This window comes from Macadamia integrifolia, chromosome 11 (genome assembly GCF_013358625.1).
Source record: "Macadamia integrifolia cultivar HAES 741 chromosome 11, SCU_Mint_v3, whole genome shotgun sequence".
NCBI classification, from domain to species: Eukaryota; Viridiplantae; Streptophyta; class Magnoliopsida; order Proteales; family Proteaceae; genus Macadamia; species Macadamia integrifolia.
Genome location: NC_056567.1, coordinates 8,280,968 through 8,308,940, shown reverse-complemented (window position 1 = coordinate 8,308,940; position 27,973 = coordinate 8,280,968). Strand labels below are relative to the sequence as shown.

The following is a 27,973-nucleotide window of genomic DNA, read 5'->3' as shown; positions in this document are numbered from 1 at the left end:
CTAAGGGTGTCAATCCATCGGGCCTATATCCTCGGACCATGACCTACCTATTTAAGGAATGAGTCAGTCTCGATCAGTGTCGTGTCGGGCTTGATCGGGGTTTTGGGCTTGTAATCATCAACAATTTTGAAAATATATTACACTTAATTGCAATCAATAATTGATAAAAATATCAATATATATACCCTATTCTATCCAAATAAAAATCAAAATATCTATATAAATGGTCGGGCTAAACGTGTCGGTCCAAGTCGAGCTTGTAAACGAGCAGGGCCGTTCGAGAGGCACATCGGGTTGTTACCCTGCACCGTGTACTACCTATTTATAAACAGGCCGGGCTTAGACCTGACATGTTTATTAATCGGGCTAGTCCAACTCTGATCATAAACATGTCGGGCTCGGTCAAGCCTACATGTGCGGGCTTGGGATTGATACACCTAATTGAAACAATGTATCCAGCTAGTAATAAAGTAGAAAATACTTGAATAACGGCAAGAATATTAATAAAGAAATAAGATACTAATTCATAAACTTAAATCGTCAAGTGTTACATAGAAGATTCAGTGGGGAATACAATATCCAATTATGATTCCAACAAATAAGAAAAACAAGGCAAAAAACAGGGAGATCCCTCCACACAACATGTTTAGAGGGTTTATTTCCATCTGAAGGAATCTCATCCACGAACTCCATGTGTGAAACTATCAGCTTTTTTTCCCCAACTTGCTAATCCATTCTTTCAGTGTGTCAACCCTGTCTGCAATGTCAAAGCTAAACCATTAATGCATAGCTTAAGGATTTAAAATATTTTGTTATAGGTAATAGTATAGCAAATTAGCTTTTGAATATTTGCAATACATAATAGAGACAGAGACAGAGACAGAAACAGAAAAGAGAGAGACTACATTGTTTGGATCTGGGAGACTCCTTTGAAGCATTATTTTATTCATTGCATTGCATGAAACCAAATCATGCCTCCCCACATGATCATCCATGATCTATAAGAGTCAAACATAGAAACAAGAAACAATGAGATTAACTTATGTTAAGAGTCAAACATCCATGATCTATTCATCCATTGAATGCATCAAATCTGTTAATCAACTTCCATTCTCACAAGTTAAAATCTAATGAAATGAAAATTATCAAAAATTCCAAATGCAACCCCCGCATCATACATGTCATAAAGAAATTGACAGCCCCTTTCATTCACAAATTTCAACTTCATTAAGGCAGCAACCTTCTTTCATGTAATGAATAGTTTTGTAATCTCTTGATTGTAATTAGCGCAATGCAAACAGCCTCTCGACATTCTCGACAGATTTTAAAGATTTGAATATGGAAGTGCATTTACTCAACTTATAGAGGCAGCAATTTATCTCAACTTATAGAGGCACAGTGCATTTACTCAAAATCATCAATGGATAATTCATATTTCTGAATTAGTGTCAAACCAAATACAAAAATGAAGAAGCATCAATAACTCAACACATTATGCCTAGGTAGAGCTCCTCACTATTTCTTAAGCCTGAACAGAGCTTCAAAATCTAATATCTTTAATCAGTTGAAAGCTGAAAGCAGCAATTTTTTTTTATAATAATAATCAAGAATTTTGTTAGAGAGAGTCAGAGAAAGTGTAAGAGCAACACATAGTACAATAACAACAACGACAAAGATCCTGTTTACAAAAATAGCCCATTTACAAAAAAGCAACACTCAATTGTAGGAACCTGTTAGAGACAATCCACATTATACCTGTTAGCTACTACTGTTGTTGAGCATGGAGATTATCACCAGCTAGACACAAGGACTTGATATTTGACAACAAAACCTCTTAGATGTAAAAATGAATATCAAGTATTCAAGGAAATTCTCCCCAATGATGAAAGCATAAAATGTTGAAGATAATATACTATATTAATTTTCGACTGAAATAGCTTTCAAATACATGATCATGTCTAACCAAAAAGATAGACTTCCTTTAGGAAAATACAATACCAGGCCCAAGTGATGAATATGCGTGAGAACCTTCAATTCTGTAAGAAGAAAAAAGCCTTGAAATCTCTATAATAATAGTTAAAAATAAGAAAGATAGTGCTTTCCAGCCAGTTCATGGCAAAGGAACTGATTGATCCAATCTTCCAAGCTATAACTCATATCCAGCCTAAGTATAGAGCCGGTGACTAAACTTGTATTTAACAAGGGAATATACATAATAATCACAGATTGTGCAGATATAAGCATGATCTTCTGAATCCAACAATGGGCTACATTCTCCATTAGAATATATCAAAAAAGTAGAATATGCGGCAGCATTCCAACCAGGATTGATACAGGAAAAGAGCATTTCTGATACTTTCGCAAGAGGGAGAAGAGCCAGGCCCAACTTGTTAGGGGCTGACTCCAGTAAAACTGTGGCCTTAACTTAGCTAGTCTTTATTTAACTTAAGTTGTTTATTTAAATAAGACTTCCCCTCACTTTGCATGAGGAGGATCCCTTTTCTGATTATGTTTCTTCATGTTGCTTAACAATAGGAGTTACTTTCCTAGTCAGATTAGGATTAGTCTTTAGTTTTCTCTTTAAAAAGATTGTTTAAAGATTGTAATGGCCATTGGTTCAGACAAGATTAAAGATTAGTAAAAGTTTTGAGTTATTCCATGGAGCTGTGCGATTCAGTCATGGGTGGGAAACCTTGGTGAAAAGCTGATCCTGTTTGGTGGGAAGCCTTATCTATCTATCCTTCTTTCTTTGTTCTGTTTTATTCGCTGGCAAGGTACTGGTTTAATCCTCTTTTGGTTGATCTTGCTGGATAATAAATTCTCTGATTTGACTCAATAGCATCATATTTCAATCCATTAATGATCCTTTTAATTTGCTTTGTTGTTACACATTATTAAAACTCCCATTCAATTTTTGGATCAGGTTGAAACTTGGAGGCATTCAAGGCCTCCCCCTAAAGAGACCTTCGACCAGAGTTTAGTGGGGATTTGATTCTATCATAAATCTCCTAAGTTTCACTGTTTTGAGATTCAGATCTGAATATCCTTTAATTACTTTAAATTTGGCAATTAATTATGACCCATATTTTTGGAGATTGAATATCCCATTCCTGGACTTTGTGTTTTAGATTTTTTTTTTTAGTTACTTTCAATCTGTTCATTGAATCAATACTATCTTATGAAGACCATCTCCACTATTTATTTGTGATCAACTGTCAAAATTTGACCTTCATCTGAGAATGTTGAGTTTCATTGACTTTTTTAGTTGACCTTTTGACTTGAGAGCCTATCCAAGAGGTGTTTAGCCTGAACCTAGGGTCAATCCAACCTACCCCTCACCAAAGATTGATCTACATGTTGCACTAAAACTCATGAACTAATGTTTCGAAAAAGTGTGCTACAGAAAATCCTACCACTTAAGTGAAAGAAGTCTAAGCAATGCCTGAGTAGTTATGTTTGGAATTAAAAACCAGAGAGCAGCTTGCTTGATTACTCAAATTCTAAAACTGATTGTACTCAAAATCTGCAACCTCTTCTGATTTCTTTTAAATAAAAATTAATCTTGTCGATGCAGGAAATTTTTTTAAAGAAAATTATCATTTTGGCACTAAAGGCCCTATATAGACCATCCAAATTTGACTAAGACTGGACTAGCAATTGATTTCAATCCCTCATTTTGAAATAGTATATATGACACGATCTGGCTCCTTATCCATAACTCTGCAATTTCCTTTCCCGTTACATAGAGAAGGAGATGACACTTTTAATAAATAGTGTATGTTCCTGAGCTACATCCCGGTTTGCAAGACGGGTGTTATCACAAACATGTGCCAGCTACAGTGCGGAATGCAACATCAGCGTCTTTTCTGTTATAAAAAGCAAGAGATCAGGTTGGATTCACATTGATTTGGTCTTTTTCCATATAAATTCCAGTGGGCACGACAGAAGAAACCGGGAAAAAATATGCTCGAAGACAAATCAGGCTGTGAAATTTTAAGCAGCCTGACCTCTACATGTTCCCTCTGTGGAATGGTGTGAAATGAAGACCAAAAAGTGTGAAGTTTTTCAGAACATGAGAATGGCCTTTGAAGTTTGAACAGGAGAATCCCATTCCAACAGGCAACATATCACACAACTCATTGGAAAGGGAATCCATGATAATTTTTCCCGTTTATTCGTCATGCAAACCAGCAAACAAAGATGAAGGAATGATCACGACTAAGACGATCAGACATAGAAATTGAATGATTCAATTCAAAAATAAAATGACCAACCGTTAATCCAATTCCAAAATGAAGTAGTTCCAAATCAAAGCAAATCTGATCCTTATTAGATAGCCACCCAATGTTGTTTAATAACCAGAACAAAATAATCCAATCGTATGAACTACAGATCGCCCATCAAGGAAATTGAAACAATAAAAAATGACAGCTAAAGCCCTACCAAACTTCCATTAACAAACCTCAGAGCATGAAGAAACCCTAATTTGATAACCAAAAACTTCAAATAGCTAAGAGATTAAAGTGAAATGGTAAATAAGCAGAAATAGACCATCCAATGAAGCATCAGATAGACTTACCTTATAGAGACACACTAACTAGATGAAAAACAATCGAAGGATTATGTGCATGTTCATAGTCGAGCACACCACGAGTGACGCGTCTTCGATCGTCGGAAAACTGACTCGTCGACGGATTCTTTCTTCTTCTTTTGTTTTTCAGTTTTGAGTTTTGGGTTTTGGGAGGATTCAGTGAGACTAGAGATAACTATGGCGGCTATTATGTAAGGAAACAACCGACGCCGGAAATAATCGATGGCGCAGTTACGGCCGACGATGTACATACCAATTAAAAAGGAAGAGTAGAAGATCTCTGAGAGAGAAAGAGGTTATCAAAGAAAAAAAAAAAACATGATTGTTGCAGGGAGGGAAAGTGGGTTTCGCAATCAGGAGGTCGGGGATGAAAGTGTAGAATACAAAATACGGTTTAGCTTATTGGAATAGGGTATGAAAAGTTGAAACTAAAATACTTAATCCAACGATTCAGAATTAAATATTCCATTTGAAAGGATAGGATCACTCCCGACCATGGACTTCTTTATCTGCTCTGCCGACCAGAAAAACTTTTGCCTTATTATTATTATTATTATTATTATTATTATTATTAATAATGTCTAAACAAATCAAGAAAAGAAAAAGTTATAAACTATTAAAAGATAAAAAATCATCTCCGTCGAAAAGGTGAAGCCTCTAATGGGATAAAATATTATTTCCAAAAAAATAGAAGTAAAATGGTCGCATACATTATGGATTGTTATTTGAATGGAAAGACTCTATAAGGAACAAATCTGTTGCCATCGAAATTGAACTGGTCTGACTTGTCTGGATCGACCATGGGTATCAATCCGGTTTAACCTGCACAGAGAGTCAAAAGAAAGTAAAGCTAAGTGGAGTGGGCTAAAGAGGACTTCAGGGAGACTCTCTAATGCTTAAATCAGTTCTCAGTGCAAATAGTAATAAGAGTTCGAGAAAACAAAGGAGTTGTAGATCTAAGATTAGGGGTTAGAGTTAACCGTTTGCTGTTTACCTTCTTCAATAAGATGGAGGGTGAGTATATATGGGTGTCTGCTGGAGTAGAGAATGACTTCTCATTCACCAGAGAAGCAGAGAAGGGATAGACAGGACATGTTGTTAACCTTGAGCAATAGCCATGGCCCTATATTCAACCTCTGCAGAAGATCAAAACACTGTGGATTGTTTCTTAGTCTTTTAAGAAATTGGATTAGAGCCAAGAAAAATGCAATATTCAGTCATGGAGCGACAATTCATGGGACAGGTTTCCCAGTTCAAGTCACAGTACCCCGTCAATTGGAGTAAGGTTGTAGAAGACAAAAAAATGCGTTGCCCTGGTGTTGCTTTTTGGTGACATAGAAATGGTGGCGGCATCTAAATGAGACTGGCGAGGTTGGTGCATGAACTAGTGGAGAATATTGATGGTGTGAACGATATCAGGGCATGTGATAGTGTGGTAAATCAGATGCCCACAAGACGGCAATAAAGTGATAGATTATGTAATAATTCACCAAGAGTGTTAGTGATGAGTACATTTATATGTGAAATCTAGTGTAGTAAAACATGCATTTTACATATTTAGAATGGAGCTACCTTGGGTTTTACTCTATTTTTGCAAGTTTTATAATTTAAGGCATTAAGGACTATCGGGTGTTATATCTCTAATTTTACATGTAAAGAGGTCCTATTTCTTTTCATGGTTGCGAAGATGATAAAATTCTAAGCAAGATGGACGTATTCAATTGTAAGTACACATTCGTTTGGTCAACCATACAAGTGATTATTCTTTTCGGGCAAAAAAAAAGAATAATGGATTAGAACTGAATCGAGATGCAGAACCAGCCCATCTGCTGTTGTCCCAAGGATATAAGGAATATTCTAAATACCAACAATGATCAATGGACCACATCCTTAAGTGATCAAAGATTCATTTTTGGTAACAACAACTACCTAGCGTAGTTGGTGAGTTGTGGTGTGCAAAATCCCTTCCTTGTTAGGAGGTCTCAAGTTCAAACCTCTCAGCTGTCAGGTTTTTTTTAGAAGATTTTTTCTCTCCTACTCATCACTTAAAGGAGGTTGGCCAAGATGGTTGTATGCAAGTTTGAAGAAGAGAGAGAAAAAATAGGAAAGAAGAAAAAGGGGGTTTCTTACGTAAGAAGAGAGAAAAATAGAAAAAGGGAGAAAAAATAGGAAAGAAAAAGCAAGAAAAATCGTGGAAGATCTCTCTCCACACGTTTTCTCTCTTCTCTCTTCTCCACTTCATCAACAAGTTAAAAAAAAATCTTTTTTTTTAGAAGCTAAAATCATTAGCTTCCCTCCCCCATTCTCTATATGATAGAATTAACACAAGGGGAGGAGGCATTTCATTCTTCTTCTAGGGTTTTTTCTTAGTTGCTCTATCTCTTTATCTAGTTTTCTCTTTCTCTAGCTCTAGTTCTAGGTTTATGCTTTAAAAATTTTTGTGAGTTCTTTTTATTCAATTAATGCAAGCATTTTTGTTTTTGATTCAGTCATTTATTTTTATTGCTTAAACAATTGAAGTTGTAATTTTCAAGTTCTAGTTCTAGGTGACAAGAATAAGCTATGAAGCATGTCTTTCAAGTTCAATTTTTTTTCTTCAGGTTTGTTTTCTCTAGTACTAGAAATTTCAGATTTGGTTTATTCCAGATCTAGTTTTTAGTACTGGTAGTATCTCAAATCGATCAAGTTTTCAGTTCAAGAGTTGAAGTTCAAGTAAGTAGGTTCATTCAGTAGTCTTCTCTCCCCCTCTCATTCCCTCTTCTGACTACCCTTTCTTTCTTAATTTAATATTTTAATTTCAGTCGTTACATTATTGCTATCCTTTTACCTCAAGGCTCATGGTTAGTTTATGTGTTGGTTTTGCCCCTCATAGCCATAGAACCATCAATTTATTACTTTTATTTTAATTGTCTCCCTTTCCCTAAACCAAGTAAAGTAACCCTTGTAAGAGTGACTCTCTGGTCAAGTAGGGAAGCTCATATTATGATGCATCCCTCGGGCTAAGTAGAGAAACCTACTTGTGAATCTCTCTCTAGCTTTATCCTCTTTTTTTTACTTCATTTTTATTTCAACATTTTTTTTCCTTCATTGCTTTTTAATTGCGTGGGGTGTTTATTTTCAGCTATTTATTTATTTAATTTTAATTGTGTGACTTGCGTATTTAAATTCTTTGATGATGAATGGTTAGGACGTTATTTTAGATACATATGTTTAAGACGGTAATTAGAATTAGATCACAACCATTAATCGGTTCACTTCGCATTATTAAAAGAAGCAAAAAAATAAAGTGATTGCTCTCCCTGTGTTCGACCCATAGCTACACTGATCGGTATGCTTAAGTTTACATTTTAAAATCTCAAACAGTTAGTCAAACGCAGATTTTGTTCCATCGGTGTATCAATGGGACAAGTCCCGGTAAACCCACAATCGGCCAATATGTCGAGGACATACTTGCACTAAGATAAATATAGTCCTATGGAAGAATGAGTGACCTCAAGGCCTAAAAAATATTTCAAGGCGCCAAAATCCTTGTTGCAAAAATGCTGATTCATAAATATCTTGACGTCAACAATCAAATTGGCATCAAAACTAGTGATAATAATATCGTCCACATAGTGAGATGAACACATAGTCAGTCTGATGTCGTAGAATAAATAAAGAATGATCAGCTTGGGATTGAGAGAATCCGAATTCCATAAGTGTTGTGGAGAACTTAGAAACCACTGGCGAGAGGTGTGTTTGAGACCTAGAGGAACTTGTAAGTCTTACAAACGAGGTTCTCCTCCTTACGATGATATCCAGGGGTGGGGTCATGTAAACATCCTTGGTGAGATCATTGTGCAAGAAAGCATTATAAACATCCAATTGGTGTAATATCCAGCCACTAACAGCTGCTAAAGCATCACCAATTTGCCCACAGGGGCAAATGTATCCTCGAAATGATTATATCCATCATCTACCAGGTGAGCTTTGTAGCGCTCAACAGAACTATCGGAGTGACGCTTGATCTTAAAAGCCATAGGGATCCAATAGGTTTCTTTCCAACGGGTAATGAGATATGAGACCATGGGCGATTGTCAGATAAGGCTATTATTTTAGCCTACATTGTATCGTGCCACTATTGGGATTTCATCGCCTCAGCAAAAGTTGTAGGTTCTGTTGTATCAAACAAGGAGGAGATAAAATCAACATGGTTTGACCAAAAAAAAATGATTATATTGTAAAAAATTAACCAAGGGATGGAGAGGATCTATGAACACAGCTGAAGAAGACGTTTGAGATGGGTACTGGAGCATTGATAATCACTGAAAAAAAGTGGGTGGCACACGGGTATGTTGGGGCAGAGTAGAGGAGGGGGCCGTTGGTGGAGGATTAGCTAGAGGTGCAGGTAGAAAAGCAGGAAAAGGTAAAATGGGTGGAGCTTCATCCTGGTCAAGTTGGGGAAGAGGCATTACAATGGATGTGGTAGGACCACAACCGGTGTGAAATGGAAAATTTTCATGGAAACTTACATCCCGGAAGACATACTTTTGCAGTTGCGAGATCAGAAATGCGATGCCCTTTCTATCCAAATGGATAATCAAGAAAAATACCCAAAGCAGCCCTTTTATCAAACTTATGTTGTATGGAAGCATTACAAACAAAACATAGGAAACCAAAAACCCGAAGATGAGAGAGGGAAGGGGTTTTGTCAAAAAAGAGTTCATATGGGGTCTTTCCATTAAGGACTGGTGTGGGTAGGTGGTTAATAAGGTAAGCCGTTGTAAGGACACAGTCACCCCCAAATGCTAATGGTATATGAGATTAAAACCTTAAGTCCCCAGCAATATTGAGAAGGTGGCCATGCTTGCATTCTACCACCCCATTTTGTTGTGGGGTAGAAACACAACTAGATTGGTGTCCAACTCCTAGTGAAAAGAAGAAGAAGAAGAAGAAGAAGAAGAAGAAGAAGAAGAAGAAGAAGTGATGGTAGAATCATTAAAAAATTCAAACTCATTGTCAGTCCGAAGGGTTTTAATTTGTGCCCCAAACTGAGTGTTTAGCATTGCAAATAAAGACTGAATAAGGGTATTGACCTCGGTTTTGGACTACAATAAATATAGCCAAGTTCCTCTAGAGTAATTATCTACAATGGTTAAAAAAAAAGAGTTCCGGATAAGATGGGTGTGCAATATGGCCGCCAAACATCAAGATAAATCATTTCAAAACAAGCCTATGTGGAAATAGAACTATTAGAAAATGGTTGTCTAGTTTGTTTGGCCAATGGACAAATAGTACATAAACAATTATGTTTGAAAATTTTAGTAGAGTCCAAATTTCGTTATGAGGATGCAATGGAGGAACCAGGGTGACCGAGACGGTAGTGCCATAAGTTGAAATTGGAGGTGGTGGCAGCAACAAGGCAACATGAGGTGCGATCCAAGAAGTAGAGATCTCCATGCCGTTTGCTCATCACAAAAATCCTCTTTGAGCATGGGTCCTGAAAGGTACACAAATCAAGAGAAGAATTAACATGACATTGAGTTGCAAGTGTAAGTTTAGGAATAGATAAGAGATTGAAATAAAAAGATGGAACATAAAGGACATTTTTCAAGAAGAAGAGAAGGAAATAGGGAAATGGACCCAATATGAGTGACCGAGGCTTGAGTACCATTGGGTAGGGTGATAGGTAAGGACTGTGAATGGGGCATCACATGGAAAAATTGAGAAAATTCTGAGGTGATATGCCAGAGTCTAATATTCAAGGAGATGTACCCAAAAATGTATTGAAACAACAGTTTACATGCGAGATTTGCAAGAGGATTACCGAAAGAATCAGAGATCAATTAGAGTTCGGGAGAAAGAGATATGGTCAATTAAATGCACATTATGTTCAACAAGTCAAGTCTTAAAAAATGCCCAAAATGGGGGAGGGGGCACGTGTTTAGAATAGGAATGCTTGCTTTTTGTCATTTTTTCCCGCATCTATGGGAAGTATACGAGAAAAAAAAATGTTTTAAACCGTAAAAAATGGGAACTCTGTTTTAAACACCTTTTTGCTAACAATGATCTCTATCCCTATTCAGTGAGTTAACCAACTTCTTGGTGTTGGAGTATCTTTGAGGGTGTAGTGTGGTTCCCATTTCAATTAATGAAGCATCTATGGGGGATAAGCTTATATCGTAGTGGTAGACAGCTAGGTAGTTGGGCTCTAATATAAGTCTAGGAAGGTCTAGACCTCATCGGTCCCTATCTGGCCCCAATATGGGTGTTGTACCAAAAAAAAAAAAAAGAAGAAGAAGAAGAAGAAAAGGTTCTCAAGCTTGCTCCTTTCGGTTAGAACTTAAAATGCATAAGTGAAGTGAAATAAAATGAAATGAAAACGAGAAAGTTTCTCTCGTCGAAGAGGTCAAGGGTCTAAGAATCTTGTGCTTGTCCCCGTCCCAGTGGCCCTGATCGCCTGCAGTGAGTGGACTCCCATTCACTGTGGGTGCAAGGAAATCCTAAAGAAAAAAAAAATTATAAAAGAAAAGAAAGAAGTTAATACATTGATGGCATATACTGGCATCTTTCATACCAAGCCAATGAATGCCTGAGAAAAAGTGTCTCATGTTTTGTATACAAAACTTACATAATCAATAAGAAGAGAGAATGTGAAGGAAATTAAAAGAGATAGTGTTAGAGCTTGAGGGTTGATCATCATATTCTCATAAAAATAACAGTATTTTTATGAAACAAAAAAGATAACTCCTCGGTTTCATGGCCCCTGTATAAAGGCAAAGTAAGGTATGCAAAATTATATTCTATGCCTTCAAAAAAAAAAAAATCAAATCAAATCCCATTCATGTTGATACCCATGTCTTGATGACATTGACCCCACGGGGCCATCCATTTACAAAATAGAATTTTAATTGGTCAAAAAGGTAAAATATGCCACTTGATTTCACAATACTGCAAATGGGGTATTATTGTAAATTAACAAGACTGGAATATCTAAGGAAGTATCCTTAACCTTTTTTCGTTTTTTTTTTTGGAACAAAAGGAAGTAAAAGAAGTTTCCTTTATGATAACTATCCTTGTCAAAAATCCGGCACAGGTGGCATTTGAAGGAAAATTAAGCATTCCTATAAAACATGATCTTGTCAATAAACTATAAATCAATATCCTAAATCAGTACAGAGATGATTTGCATACCATTCACCGATGAGACATAGATGCCAGTAGAATTCGAAGAAGCCCTTGATGTCTCTCTTTGCTAGAACAACTACAACAATAGAGTAGGATTTCTCTCTCCTTGCCTTATCCATATGCTCACTCACAAATGGGGAATCAGTGTGCGTATCAAGGTGGAGAGATGACCCTAATAGTCTCCCATTACTTATAACCACCCTCTAGTCTCTCATAACGGCTAGAGTGGTTCAAGGAGTGGAGAATTCCACTCAACCACAACCACCTAATAGATAGGAAGTGGATCCAAATCAAGAGACGTTGTACACCGTCTCTCGTGATTTAGTCAAATAATAGTCCACAAAATAGGGATTTAACAAATTGAATTTATTTACACATTAAATAAATTATAACGAATAAATCCAACAATCTCCCATTTGGACAATAAGATCAAAATCACTAAAAACAAAATACACTTGGATTCCATAAAATATCCTATCACTTGGTTGTATTGCATAAAACCTTGAATGAATAGCTCTATTGATATGAATTATGGCGGTCATGTGTCATTTATACCGACACACTCCCTTCCATAATTACTATACTAATAATTCCATTCAAACCAGTGCATAAGAATGATAGACAAAACATAATGGTCTAAAACAATAATATCTCACTCATATCAAGATAAATGTGCACATAAGGATAGGGTTAAGAAACATTCAGAAACATCAACAATATGATCAAACAAATATAGAGAATGTCTATTACATTGTGACCAATAAATTAAACTCTAACACGACCCATTTCTGAAATAAGATCTTCAAAGAGTTTAGGCGTTAATGCCTTGGTCAACGGATCAGCAATCATCAGACTTGCCGTTATATGAACTATAGACACCTCTTGTTTCTGAATGGCTTCCTTCACAAAATTGTACTTCACTCCAATATACCTCGCTCTACTTGAATGCTTGTCATTCTTGGAGTAGTACATAGTAGAAACATTATTACAGTACATTCTCAGCGACTTTATGATGGTGTCGACAACCCGAAGCTCTAAGAAAAAAATCCGTAACCAAATCGCAGTAGATGTGGCCTTAAAGCATGCCACAAACTTCGCTTCCATGGTAGAAGTGGTGACACAAGTCTATTTCTTGGACTTTCAAGAAATTGCTCCACCAGCAAGTAGAAAGACATAACCAGATGTAGACTTTCTACTTTCGAGGCAACCAGCATAATCAAAGTCTGAACATCCGATCACTTCCAATTGATCAGTTGCTCTGTAAATAAGCATGTAGTCTTTCGCTCCCTATAAATAACGCATCACCTTCTTGGCGGCCACCTAGTGATCCATACCAGGATTACTAATATATCTGCCCAACATCCCAACTGCAAAGCTAATATTCGGACAAGTACAAGTCATGGCATACATAAGACTTCCCACAGCTGAAGAATAGGGAATGTCTTTCATCCGTTCTTGCTCCAGATCATTCTGCAAACACTGGCTCAAACTGAACTTATCTCCTTTAATCACAGGAGCAACCCTTAGTCTGTAATTCTTCATACCATATCTCTCTAGTACATTATTGATATAAGCTTTCTATGATAGCCCAAGCAATCGACAAGATCTATCACAATGTATCTCTATGTCGATCACAAATGAGGCCAAACCCATATCTTTCATTTCAAAATTCTCATAGAGAAATGATTTTGTGTCCTTTAACAAACCAAGATCATTACTAGCAATTAAGATGTCATCTACATACATGACCAAAAATATAAACTTGCTCCCATTGACTTTCAGATATATATACGCCTGTCGAAAGTATTCTCAACAAATCCAAAAGTCACTATAATGTGGTTGAACTTAAGATACCATTGCCTAGAAGCTTGTTTAAGTCCATATATGGATTTCTTTAATTTACACACTAGACCTTCTTTTCCTTATTCACTAAACCCCTCAGGTTGGTTCATATAGACTTCTTCCTCTAAATCCCATTTAAGAATGTCGTTTTCACATCCATTTGGTGGAGCTCCAAATCACAATGAGCCACCAATGTTAAAATGATTCTAAGTGATTCCTTTTTGGATATAGGGGAGAAAATCTTATGAAAACCGACGCCTTCCCTTTGAGTGAGGCCTTTTGCCACTAGTCTGGTTTTATCTCGTTCAACATTACCCTTTGAGTCACGCTTGGACTTAAATACCTATTTACAACCAATCACTTTGAATCCCGAAGGAAGTTCAACGAGTTCCCAAACATCATTGTCACTCATGGATTTCATCTCATCTTTCATAGCATCTACCCATTTAGTATAATCATTATCATTCATAGCTTGTGAAAAACTTAAAGGGTCATTCTTAATTCCAATATCAAACTCTGATTCTTGAAGATACACTAAGTAATCATCCGAAATGACAGATCTCCTTACTCTCTGAGATCTCCTTTGTACTTCAGGTTCAATTGCACTTTCAGTGTTCTCAATGACAACCTCATCATGGAGTGGTACATCATCTATAGTTTGTTGTTCCACAAGATCGTTACAAACAATAATTTGTGGTTCCACAGGTTCGATATCAACAATAATCTATGGAAGAAAAATCTATCTGGACATATATGAGTCGAAAGAGAAATTTGAAGCTCCTCAAACACCACATTTCTTGGTTTATCAATCCCACTAATGTCATCATATTCTAAGAATCTAACCGTTGATGTTTTCACAATCCTAGTACTATACGAAGGTGCATAAAACCTGAATCCCTTTGACAATTGACAGTTAACAACTTATAGTCTTAGGGTCGAGTTTCTTTTCATGTGAGTTATACAGTCGGTCGGTTCTCACAGGATAGCCCCATACATGTAAGAGTCTCAAACTAGGTTTATTTCCCATCCATAACTCATAAGGAGTTTTAGGGACTGACTTACTAAGAACCCGATTCAAAATAAACACTGCTGTTTTCAAAGCCCCACTCCACAAAAACTCAAATAATGTTGAGTTGCTCATCATACTTCGTGCCATTTCTTGAAGGGTATGATTGTGTCTTTCTTCAACTCCGTTTTGTTCAGACGTACCAGGAAGTGTATATTGTGGAGTTATAACCTTCGATTTGAGGAATCGAGCAAATGGTCCTTCACTTTGCCTTAAATTTATATGTCTACCATATTATTCACCCCATCTATCGGATCCCACGGTCTTAATCTTCATGTCTAACTTATTTTCAACTTCAGCACAGAATGTCTCAAAAGCATCCTTAGCTTTAGCATTTTCCTTTATTAAGTAGACATAAGAGTACCTAGAGTTATCATCGATAAAAGTGATGAAATACCTCTAACTATTTATACAAGGGTTAAAAGGTCCACAAATATCAGCGTGAATTAATTCTAGTGCATCACTCCTTGTGGCAGCCACTTTATTCTTTCTAGTTTACTTTCCTTTAATGCAATCTAGACAAGTCCCAAAGTCAGTGAAGTCTAGAGAATGTAATACACCATCCTTCACTAACCTTTCCATTCTAGGTCTAAAGATATGACCTAAGCCCCTATGCCACATGGTCAAGGAAAATTTACTGTTGAATTTATGTTTAGATCCAACATTCACATGCAGGGAAAGAAGGGATTTCTCATAATCGGAGTCCAAATTCAATTTATAAAGACTATTACATAAATTTTCAGTGAAAACTAGAACATTTTCTTTATAACCATTCAAAACATTGCTTCCAAAGTTAAGATTAAAACCCTAACAATCAAGTTTAGACAAAGAAACTAAATTCTTAGACAGTAGGGACAAAGAAAGTTTTGTCAACTCCAGCTAGTATCCGGTATTCATAATGAGCCTGTAAGTGCTGATCGCTCGTACTTCAGACTCCATCTGATTCCTCATGTAAACTACACTCTCACTTGGATTTGGTCTCCAGGTTGAAAGGAATCACTGCATGGAATTTGAAATATGCACAGTGGCACCAGAATCAATCCACCATGTGTTACAATGAACATCTACAAAGTTGATTTGAAAACAAATAAGGATAGAATCATTACCCTTCTTTTCGAACCAAGCTTTACGTCTCTGACGATCCTTATGAAGATGTCCCACCTTCTTGCAAAAGAAACACTTTAATTGTCAGAGTTCTTTTCCTTGTTATCTTATGGATTGGTTGCCTTCTTCTTTTGTGCAGACTTCTTGTACTTTTCTCACTTTCTTTTATGTGAGACAAAGTTTGCAACTTGATTTCTTTGTAGCTTCCTCTGTCTCATCTCTTCTTGTACACACATGTTTCGAAGCTCATTAAAGCTCCACGTGTCTTTGTTGGTATTATAGTGGATCTGGAACACCACTAATTGTTAGTTTAAGCCTTTTCAACTCAGTTGCCACATTAGCCATCGCCATTATGTGGTCTCCACTATCACTTTTGCCATCATACTTCATAGTGACTAGTCTTTTCATCAGGGTGTTAGCTACAGATTTGTCAACCGATGCAAATCGACTCTCAACAGCCTTCAGGAATGTCTTTGCATCATCAGAATCAGGGATAGAACTTTTTATGTTCTTTGAGATCGACATCTTTATGTAAAACACACAAAATCGATTTGATCATTCCCATTTCTCATTTTCCTCTCTCCTCAGTAGTACTATACTCAGTGAAAATATGAGTTGGTTTGTCATAACGCAAACAGTAATCATGGTCCATAGCCATTAAGTAATACTTAAGTTGCTCATGCCAATCGGAGAAGTTCGAGCCAATGAGAATAGGGACAAAATTTGAAATAGTAATAGGTGTAGGTCCCACTAAAAGAAAACATAAACACATGCCTACTATCCATAATGCTTTGAGTTTGTCATAATACTAGAATCATTTATTCTAGAAAGAGTAACCTATTGCATAATTACAATCTATTCTTTGGGATCAAGAGTGTAACACGCCAGTGGTTCACTCAATGGATGTTGGAAGTCATCCCTAGGGCTAGGCAATCTATCTACACAGTCAAGTTAAAGATGTATACCTTTGGATATTCCTATTTTAACCTAACTGCTAGACTTAATGATTTTTTTTATGCCCTAAATAATTGGTCTCTAATTAATGTGATTCTTAAATATGTCTAGGGTTAACTCTATGATCATCACAACTAAGAGGAATGTGTACCTTTGGATACTCCCATTCCACCAAATTGTATGTTCAAATACCCTAAATTAGTTTCATTATTGTTTGAGAAGTGTATGCCTTTTGACACTCCCACTAAACTCAATTGCGTGACTAACCTTAATGTCCTAAAATGTGTTTTAGTGATGTCATTTTATTAATTATGTTAGGTTCAATAATTTTGGTTCAATATCTTTCAATTTTCATGTTTAATCTGCTTTAGCGCAGTCACAATCATTAATTTATAAGTTTTGTCCTAAATTACCTAACATTTAAGTATATATGACATCAATAAATCATTAATTTAATCATCTCAAATTAAATGAAATTATTTATATTCTTTAATCGCATTAAAGTGTTCTAAAAATAGAAATATAGGAATAGAAAAAATCAAAATCGGATCTAAAATGAAGTCAGAAACACAATTTGAATGTTGTTGTTTCTTTATAATTGATTCTGTCAAAATAAATTGAAACAGACTTTCATAAATCAAACCAAGCACTATTCTGTTTCAATTTTTTATAATCTGTTTATGACATAAATGAGTTATGTATGCATAAATCAAAGCAAACACATTTCTATTTATAAACATAATCAATTTTCATAAAAATACACTATAAATAATAAACATAAACAATTCTTAAATAATATCAAACCAATTTCAAATTATATTTCTATTTTCTTTCACAGCCACATAACTTTACCAGAATATTTCGTTTGATGTCGGAAAGTTGACCGACGACAGTGGATTTTGGCAGGTCGGTCAGTGACCCACCGGGTTAAAAAATTCCGGTCAAAATATGGGTCGACGGATTTGGTTCGGGTCGACCCAATGGGTCAGGTCCGATTCAGACCGGTCTAACTCAACTCGATTCGGTTCATGTAACCTAATTCCAATTCATTTTGGTTTGGCCTAATTCATTTAATGGAATTTTTGGGCTAGTGTTTTAAATCCAACAGTATAATGGCTAAAGCTCAAACCAACAGTTTTATAAAATAAGTAACATATAGTTATTAGGCTTAGGTCCATTACTAATATTCCTTATGACATCAAAGAGAATATTAGAATATTCTTCCTTTTACTCCAAAATACAACGTATAGAGAAGCTATAACAATAACAATCAACAGAGAAGAAATATCAATTTTAAAGCATTAACCTATTTCATATAATTAAACCTCATTATTAATATGAGAGTCCGACTAATAATATGGTGTGAATTCCGTTACAATGTGAGTTTCATTTACAAATATGAGAGTCACATTATCAATATGGGAGTCCCATCATCAATTATGGGAGTACCATTATCAAATTTTCAACTGTGATGGAGCCAATTATTAATACGGAATACCATTAGGAGTACCATTAGGGAACCATAATATGATTCAATAGTTTATTGGCTTAACCTAAGCTTTGATACCACTGAAGGAAAATTAAGCATTCCTATAAAGCATGATCTTATCAATAAATTATAAATCAATACCCTAAATTAGTACAAAGATGGGTTGTATACCGTTCACCGATGAGACATGGATGCCAGAGGAATTCAATGGCTTTTTCTCTTTGCTAGAATGACTACAACAATGGAGTAGGGTTTCTCTCTGCGTATCTTATCTCACTCACAAATGGAGAATCAGTGTGCGTATCAATGTGGAGAGATGACCCTAATAGTCTCCCATTACTTATAACCACCCTCTCCCATAACGATTAGAGTGGATAAAGGAGTGAAAAATCTCACTCAACCATAACCACCTAATAGATAGGAAGTGGAGTCCAAGTCAAGAGGCGTTGTAAACCGTCTCTCGTGACTTAGTCAAATAATAATCCACAAAATACGGATTTAACAAATTGAATTTATTTACACATTAAATAAAAGGGTAAGTGGTAGCAGAACGTACGTTCCGCTTATTTATCCGCATTTCTTATATTAGCCGTACGTATGGCATCAAGGGTAATCCGAGCCTTCAATTGATTTTAACTAAAGTTTATGGTAACCAGTTCCCTGCTTCTGCGGTGAGAGTTTTATGGCACTCGCAGCTGCTACGAATTAAATGTGAATCCTCCTTTCCCAACTCTGTCTCTCCCACTCCATAGAGCTCCATTAAATTAATTTTTAACGAGATTGTTCGATGCGGTAAGGAATGCTTTCCAGATTCACTCCTCATCAATGCCAAGATCGAATGAGTCTTTCAACAAATTTGCTCCATCATTGCCAGCATCATTAATGGAGTTGCTGATGAAGCTTGTCTCTTCCTAAGTCTAGAAAATCCAGTAGATCACATAACCATTCGCCAAAACTCACCACTGAAAAATCTTACTTGAAAGAAAGTCATTGGGATGAAGAAAGAGGCATCTGGGTTCTATTGTTGTTCCAAAAACTATTGCAAACCTGACCAAACTATCATAATTACAAAGACTACATCTGAGATCTAGTAAGAATCTCACAAATTAGACCATCCATAATTTTGGAATACTACCTATTCCATCACAGTCATCATCTCCTAAAGACCAAACAAAGATCAAAGAGTAAACCAATCATTCGCACTTTGAAAAAGAACAGGATAAGACAAAACTAAAATCTCATAATAGTGAAGAAACCCATAACAACTAAAAGTAGAAAATTAAAGAGGATAATCAAAAGCGATGGATTAGGGGAGAAAAACTCGATTTATGAGGTGGGAAGAGGGAGGGGAGAGAAGACAGGAAAGGGGGTTGCCAATTCACGACGGAGAGGAGAGGGCAAGGGATCCAGTTTTAATTGAAGAACGTTCTCCCAATTTATTTATATGAACGTACTGCGACCTTTTTGCCTTAAATAAATTATAACGGATAAATCCAATAGCATCCTCAAAGTTTAGGAACGAAAGAAAGAAAATTTGTCTGGAAGGTTAAAAGAGGAAAAAAGCCTTCCTCACGTAGGAAATTCGAAATTTCAGTTAGAAAATAAGAGCTTTATAAGATATATTACTTGCGGCCCAAATAAGTATTTACTATTTAATTGAGTCTGAAATCTCCAGTCTTTCTAAAAATAAAGTATCTAAGGGTCCGTTTGATAACGTTTAAAGAAACGCATTTCTGACGTTTCTGTTTCCAAAAACTGCAGAAACGGAGCAAAAAGCGTTTGATAAAACTGTTTTGTTTCACTTATTTTTAGAAATAGAAATAGAAATTTTTACTTATTTATGGTTCAAGAAATGACCCAGGCAACTTGTTTCGCCATTTCTGGAAACAACTTGTGGTAATTCTTTCACTGGTTACCATCGACTTCTAAAAACATGACTTATCAAACATCTTCAATTCCGTTTCTGTTTCTAGAAACAGAAATTTATGTTTTTACCGTTTCTTGAAACAGAAACGGCAGAAACGTTATCAAACGGACGTAAGTCTTGTTGGGGAAGGAAATATGAAGACGACTTTACTACTAAATCGAAGTGGAAAGAAAGCCATTGGAAGAAGACCATCGTTTCTGCGTCTGTAGCAGTAGCAGTAGCATTACAGATATGACGAGAGAAGGTGTTTCTAGCAAGAAAATGGAAATTTCCGGCGACTCTGCGTCTCTTTTGAAAGCTATTCAGCAGCTTGATCGGCGGAAGGATCTCACGGAGCTTTTAACTGAAGGGTTCTGTAAATCTTGCAGGGGTTTGTTGCAGAGTCGCTTTAAGAATCTCTGTAATGGTAATTATTGTTCTTCATGGTTTCTCCACCCCCCCCTTTTTTTTTTTTTTTTTGATGAAAGACTGAAAAATAGAGGGGTAATGTGGGATTGGATTTAACTGTTAATTCCTCTAATCATGATATGATAAGCTTTGGAATGAATTGATATTTGGATTCCTGGACTGTTCATCTGAGTTTACTCTTGGGTTTTTTAGTATTTCATTGAATTCGTTTAATTTTAATGCTAATTCTTGTTCAGTCTTCGGGTTTTTTTTTCAATGGAAGAGTAAAAATATATAGAAGTGTAGTCTTGGATTATATTAAACTTCATATTTCCCTAATGATGTGATATTAACCTTTGGGCCAAATTGATATATGTGTTGCTGGACTGTTCATCTATTTCATTGAATTCGTTTAAGTTTAATGGCTAAAAATTGTTTAATGGTCCACTTGCAGGAAAAATTGATATGCTATTATCTTCAAATGGTAATTACGCTGAGAGCTTGGCTGATTTCTGTTCTTGTGGTTCGTCGAGCTTGTATTCACCAAGGAAGAGGCCCACATCTTACAAAAAGAACCCTCGTTTGCATGAGAAAACGGCCCAGAGATCGCCACGCACTCCAGAGCTCATCTTTTCTACGAGGCACCAGATATGTTATTCTGATTTCTTGCTATTGCATAAATCTGAAGAATCACTTGGTGATGATTTCGATGACATGTCAAGAGTTATAAGGAAAGATTTTGAATATATGGAGATGATTAATGGGAGGCCAGTAGATATATTAAGTGGTCTTAAGCTTCATACCAAAGTTTTTAGTGAGCTGGAACAGAAGGAGGTTGTTGATTATGTCTATGAGCTACAGAGACAAGGACGAAATGGGCGACTTAATGGTAATTTTGTTTTTGAATTTAGATTTTGTGCTGTTTGCCAGTTAATATAGTTTGAGATTTCAAGTTTTCTTTACAATAAAGATCCATTACATCTGCAATTTATTTGAGGGTAAAATGAGTTTCCATGAGAAGATAGCTCTAGGAAAATTAAGTATGTTTCGTATTTTCTTCTCAAATAGGATTGTGAATTGGTGTTTTCTAAAATGGCCTTCATAATGTCTTCCGCTTGAGGGCATGATTCCTTTTCGAAGTTCATAGCAAGGCCTAGATCTTCCTCTTTCTCTGCAAAAGCAGGACTGAGATACAGAGCAGAGAAGGAGAATAGAGCAAAGAAGAAGAAAGATTTGGAACCCATTTCTGATTTTCCTACAAGAGTCCCAAATCAATGTCACTTGTTATGTTTTCTCTCCCTTGTCTGCAACTCAGCATTTACTATTTTACTGTGATCCTGCAGCATTAAGTTGATGAAATATTAACACTTGTTGGTTTGTGAGTCTTGTGGCTCACAAGTTATTAGCTTGTTATGGCTGAAATTATGGAGAAAAAACACTGCTAAATTAAACCCCACTACAAAAATGTTAGGAGAATATGGTTACTTGGTTCACATCCCTAAACTTTCAGTTAACATTAATAGACTAGAACATTTTTCAGTGCATAATGTGGTATATGAGATGACTTTTTGCTTTCTCTGCTACTTCCAGTTACTGCTGGAGTTACATTTTAGAAGGATATATAAAGGGAAAATTGCCTTTGTTTCTTAATATGCATGACTAGAGTACTCTGACCACTACTATTGACTATCCCATAGTCTTGGATTTTCAAAGCTTTCTTGTGCCTCCACTAAGGCTAAAACTTGAAATGTGAGCATGAGGGTACCTATGATTCTACCTGTCCACAAAATTTTGTCCTCATCTAATCTAATATGTGGCAGATTTGTAGGAAACTTTTTGCCATATAATAACTGTTCATTTGACATTTCCTATAGAAGTATCTCTCTTTTGTTACTTTCAAGTACTGCTTCAAGTTACATTCTTAATTACATATAACAAATATTCATCTGACCTTTGGTTCAAAAATTTTACAGCACATACACATTCAGAGCCAAAGAAATGGATGCGTGGTAAGGGGTATGTTACAATTCAATTTGGTTGTTGCTACAATTATGCAGAGGTAAAATTACATTTCGGCAGTTGTTGTTTGCAACCCTTGCTTGCTTTTGTTATTTATTTGTTTTGATTTCACATCTTCCTCATAAAAAGTTTCTTTGATAGGACAAAAAAGGGAACCCTCCCGGTATCATGCGAGATGAAGTTGATCCCATTCCCTCCTTGTTCAAGACAATGATCAAAAGATTGGTTAGATGGAATGTCTTGCCCTCGGCATGTGTCCCGAACAGTTGCATTGTCAACATTTATGACAAAGGGGACTGCATCCCTCCTCACATCGACCACCACGATTTTCTGAGGCCGTTCTGTACCGTGTCATTGTTGACTCAATGCAATATATTATTTGGTTCAAATCTGAAGATTGAGGGTGCTGGAGAATTCTCAGGTCCAGTTGACATACCATTGCCTGTGGCGTATGTGAGCTATCTCAGTTCTCTTTTTTTTTACTTATCATATTGGGGGCTGGCTATAAATGAACTTGATAGAAAACATGCCTCTTGTAACCACCAATTTCCGTTTATTTGTGTTTTCCTTTCTGTTTTTTTAATAAAGATTTTAAAACACAATGACATTTCAAAATGTCATAATTTTTTGCCACCAACTACTTATATATAGAGAGTTTTATAGTAGCAGTTATACCTTACTAATATATTATTTGGTTTGGCATTCAATGGTGAAAACTGAGTGAGGAGTGAATTGGGTATATGGTAGTGAAAATGGTTATACCGCTTGCTTACGGTATTCTGTAATTCTTTTATTTTACAGATCAGTTCTAGTCTTGAGTGGGAATGTCTCTGATATAGCTAAGCATTGTGTTCCAAGTGTGCCCGCCAAAAGGTATTGTTATGATTTCATCGAAATTCAAAGCCTTATTTCTCCTATTTGGCAGAAATTCTGTATTATTTGCTAACTACTACTTTCATTGCAGGATATTCATCACATTCAGAAAGATGGACGATAGAAAGTTGCCAGTTAAGTTCAATCCTGACCCAGAGTTGCAGGGTATTCAGCCTCTTTTTTGCTCTCAGCAAGTTCCACTTCCAAATCCTATTCATCGCAATAAGAGAGTTTCGAGCACAGCCGGTAGTTCCTTTCACCTTGGAGAACAAGATTTCTCCCGAGTTGGTGACTTAAACTCAAGTGGCCGATCAAGATCTAATAAGAGGAGCCTTGGAGAATCGGATTTCCCCCGATCAAGACCTAATAAGAAGAGCTTTCTTTGACTGGTTCTTTTACTGTATATGGGTCCCTCTATTTTTTTTCTTTGGTGTTTAGCCATGTATCATCAATGAATTTGTTTTTATCTCTCACTGTTTATATTGGATCATGATTTGAATTATACTTTTTGTATATCTAAAGCTTATAAATAAATTTTGTTTAATCAAATTCAGTACCTTCTCTAGCATTGGTTTCCGTTTTTCATTCATACTATAGTGAGCAAAATAAGGTTCTGAAAGTTTGTGAATTACACACAAAGTATTCCGAGTTGGTGACCGGGCTTCAAGAAAGTGTTCAGTTGAACCCCTGATCAGGTATGTAATCATACTTGTTCAGGATGGCTTGAGTAGATCAACTGCAATACGGGAATTTTCAGTAGGAGTGAATCTCAACTAAAGCTGAACCAAAAGACATTGGAGATGTGGGTTTGGGGCATTGCAATGTTGATTCTATGTAGGGGTGGATACCCTGGAAATGGTCTCAAGGATTGAGAAGGGATCCCCAATGTGGGTCCCAGGGTGTAAGCCTCCATGATGCCATGAACTGAGAAGTGGGGGTTCAAGGCAAACTCAAAACTCCTCCCTCCCCAGTCCTCCATCAGCCATCAGCCATCAGCCATCAGCCATCAGCCATCAGCTTTGAGTAGGGCAATGAACACAAGAGGTCGAAATCACAAGAAGTGATGGGGGTGATGAACTAGAGGTCGAAAAAAGGGAAAACTAACAACCACAATTGGCTTCCTATTAAACATGGTTGGCACAGATTAATTCATTTGGCTGTGTTCAAGCAAAGTGGTTGGCCAACTTTTAGTTCAATTTTAACCACCATTAACTGTGGTTGATCGTTTCAGACTAAGATTTAATGAGCAAGATGAGTGAGGGCAAGTAAAAGATAATTGGAAAGTGGTTCTCTGTCCAGGAGTGTGGCCTATGTTAGTGCTCCCTGTCTCTCTCTCTCTCTCCTCTCCAGAGCAAGAGGTTAGGATTTTATTTCACAAGTGGTTTTTTGTTCTCAGTCATGTTCAAATGTGTTTATTAGCCACATACAACTATTAAATACCAATTGATGGAATACTATAAATTAAGGGGAAATGGTTTTGTTGAGGGAGTGTGGCCCATGTGCCAGACATATGTGGGGAAATGATCAGCTCGCCCCCATGAAATAGAAAATGACGCATTTGTTGATGCTTCCTCATGCACTCCCATTCATCCTCACTTCGTCGAAGCTGCAGTCCACCATGGGAAACACCTACCCATATTATAAAGGGAGAAAGAATGTTGACAGGTTGTGTATCATATGCTAGTGCCTCCTTGTATCTATCTCTCCACAGAGAGGCGCATTTGGAATAACATTTGGAAAAAGAAAACCATTTGAACTTAAAAATCCGGCCATGGAACTCAATCACTAAAATAACATTTGGAAAAAGAAAGCCTACCTGGTCGTGGCGAAATTACTGCCCCTCTCCCTTTGAACTTAAAAATCCCATCAATATTGATGCTATTGCTCATGCTCACATTGGTCCCAAAGCTAGTGCACGGCTACACCACTAGGTAGGGATCTTTTGCCAAATAAAATTTATAAATAATAATTGGGAGAGGGTTCTCTGAGCAAGGAGGGTACTCTACACCCTTTCACCTTGATTATTCTATTATTTGAAAAAATATACATTATTATCTATATGATGGTGTGCAATATACACCCTAGGCTCACAGAGCCTTTTTCTCATAATAATTAAGGAGAAGGCTTTCTAATATTATGGTCGACATAAGCTATTGGCATCTAACTATTTTTGCCACATGATAGATTGGATTGGATTGAAATTTTGTAGATAAGTCGACATCTTTTCACATGTCTAGTTTCAACCCAATTATAAACTTTCAAATAGGGTATTTTGCTCATTTATTACGGATTGGATATAAATATACCAGAAGTTGCAAGAAACTTCCTAGACCTACATATACAAGGTCCCTATGCCTCAGAGGATACTCATTATCATTAGAGCACCTTCCAAGGTAACTAAATGAGGTGTTTATAGTTGTGTTGCCACTACACAACCACAAGGGCTTCCAGTTGACATCTCTTCTAATTCGTCGATACGAAAAGCAAATTGTTGTGTGGAGGAATCAATATCTCAACATGAGCCAAGAGGTAGATCTTGTGCCACTCCTCTTGGTCATATGAAACTAGCATGTATCATGGCTCCTGAGACTCTTTCATGGAATTCCAATAGTTTCTCCCACTCCACAGTTCTTACGATGATTCTCTTGCTTACTTGGCTATTTTTAGTAGGGGTGTCAATTTGTGGCCCGACCCGACTAAACCGATCGGGACCGACCGTTTATAAATCGGTCCGGCTGGGACTGTTTATTAAACATGTCGGGCTTGAGCCCGGCCCGTTTATAAATGGTCAGTCTCGGTTTTGCTACTGGGACCGTCGGGCGCCCGACCGAGACCTACCGAATAACACACGACCGAGACTGGCCTATTGTGCACCGGCTTGGCCCGACCCTTTAATGATTGTAGAATACCTATTTTACCCCCCAAATTAAAGAGTAAAAACTAAAAAGTAAAGACATGTTTATATTTTAAATAATGGTTATATTTGGTATCATTTATTGATTTATTGTCCTTTTTTTGGACTTGCATGAGTGGGCCAGAATATAAGAGCACATTTTAAAGAGGGCCTGTTTAAAAACCGGTTAAAACCCATTTAACATTAAACATGTCCGTAGCCCGGTTAATGCCCGACTAAAGCCCGATTATAGCCCGAGGCCGACCGACTGAATTTAAAGTGTACCATGCCCTCAATAACTAAGCCCGATTAGTTAAATGGGAGGACACGATGTAGCCTTTGAAAGCCCGACTAAGCCCGATGGAAATTGGACCGGCCCGATCGGTTGACACCCCTAATTTTTTGTTCCTAACTGCTTCGCATGCATTGCTTTGCGTGCTCCGTCTTTTGATTCTCCAGGGTAGGGCTCTTCTATTGGTTTTAACTTGTCTTTTGAGGTCTGAGAGTTCATGCAAGGGCAAGGCAATCATTTATCCCATCTTCATTTAGGCATAGGCACCACATAGCTTGGCAGCCTTCTTTTTTCCAATTTATAAATAATAATAAAGGAGAAGGTTTTTCTAATTTGATGGTCCACATAATTAAGCCATGGGTGTGTGCCTATTTCTTCTGCATGGCAGATGGGATAGGAGTGAAATCTATAGACAAGTAGACATAATTGCTCACATGAAGCCCAAATAGAGTTCTCCGTATTGCAAAACAAGTTCACATATCAACTTTCAAACCCAAATAAAGTTCTATCCAAAAAATAAAATAAAAAACTCAGAAAAGATAAAATAACTTTTTTTTTTTAATAAACAATCAAATAGAATACTATAAAATGTCTATGGATAGACATATATAGGAATGCATGTCAATACATGTGGCAATAAGTTAGAGTTTGAAAGTTGAGACATTTTCAGCCTAGAGTATATGCTAGATATTCAATGGTTGGATTTGTTATTATTTGACCTCTCCACGTGGCAAAATCAAAGGTTTCAATTGATTCAGTTCTGATTTTTCGATTCAATTCAAAAGACAAAATGTACAAACTGAAACTGAACCAAAGCTGAATAATTTTAATACAAAAATACGAAACAAATAGATTTGGTTCAGTTTTATTCCATTTGTATGTGCTCTTGATAATTCAGTTTAAATTTGGTTTAAATGAAAATAAAATTGGGAAAAATATAACAACCTAACGAAGATACAATCCTACAATGTCAAATTCAGTACCTTAGAACCCTTTTTACACGACCCAACAAAGAAACACATAATAGGTGATTTCACACATGATTGTAAAGTTTAATATGATTTATGTTTGGTTGGATTAAATTTATATGCGGTTCGGTCCAGTTCAAATCAAACCAATGGTTTTTAATCTAAAATTAAAACCGAATCAAACCAAATAAAACTTTACTTTTAAAAACCAAAATCAATTCAATTCAAAACAGCTTTTTAATTTTCAATTCCAATTCTAAATTAACACCCTTAGCTAAATTATCTAAACCAACTAAACACAACAAGCATCAGGGAATCACTCGACTTGCAAACAAAAAAATAGGATGATTGGATCGTACTGGTATTCAGTATCATATCAATGATAAATTGTGAAAAAAATA

The 27,973-nt window shown here is 36.5% G+C and overlaps 1 protein-coding gene and 1 long non-coding RNA gene across 2 annotated transcripts; one reads left to right on the top strand and one right to left on the bottom strand.

Annotated features, from left to right (window-relative positions):
* Nucleotides 1-500: 500 nt before the first annotated feature.
* On the bottom strand, nt 501-4,973 carry LOC122092720. The gene is made up of 3 exons (XR_006144271.1): nt 4,580-4,973; nt 906-998; nt 501-757 (listed from the first exon to the last, which is right to left on the bottom strand). It is a non-coding gene; the product is annotated as an uncharacterized LOC122092720 (long non-coding RNA).
* A 15,301-nt stretch (nt 4,974-20,274) lies between these two features.
* On the top strand, nt 20,275-23,968 carry LOC122094136 (RNA demethylase ALKBH9B-like). Its single transcript, XM_042664829.1, has 6 exons — nt 20,275-20,546; nt 20,982-21,416; nt 22,501-22,586; nt 22,688-22,995; nt 23,348-23,419; nt 23,511-23,968. Exons 1-6 carry the CDS (start codon nt 20,372-20,374, stop codon nt 23,803-23,805), a joined length of 1,371 nt encoding a protein of 456 aa, XP_042520763.1. The 5' UTR covers nt 20,275-20,371; the 3' UTR covers nt 23,806-23,968.
* The last annotated feature ends 4,005 nt before the right edge of the window (nt 23,969-27,973 follow it).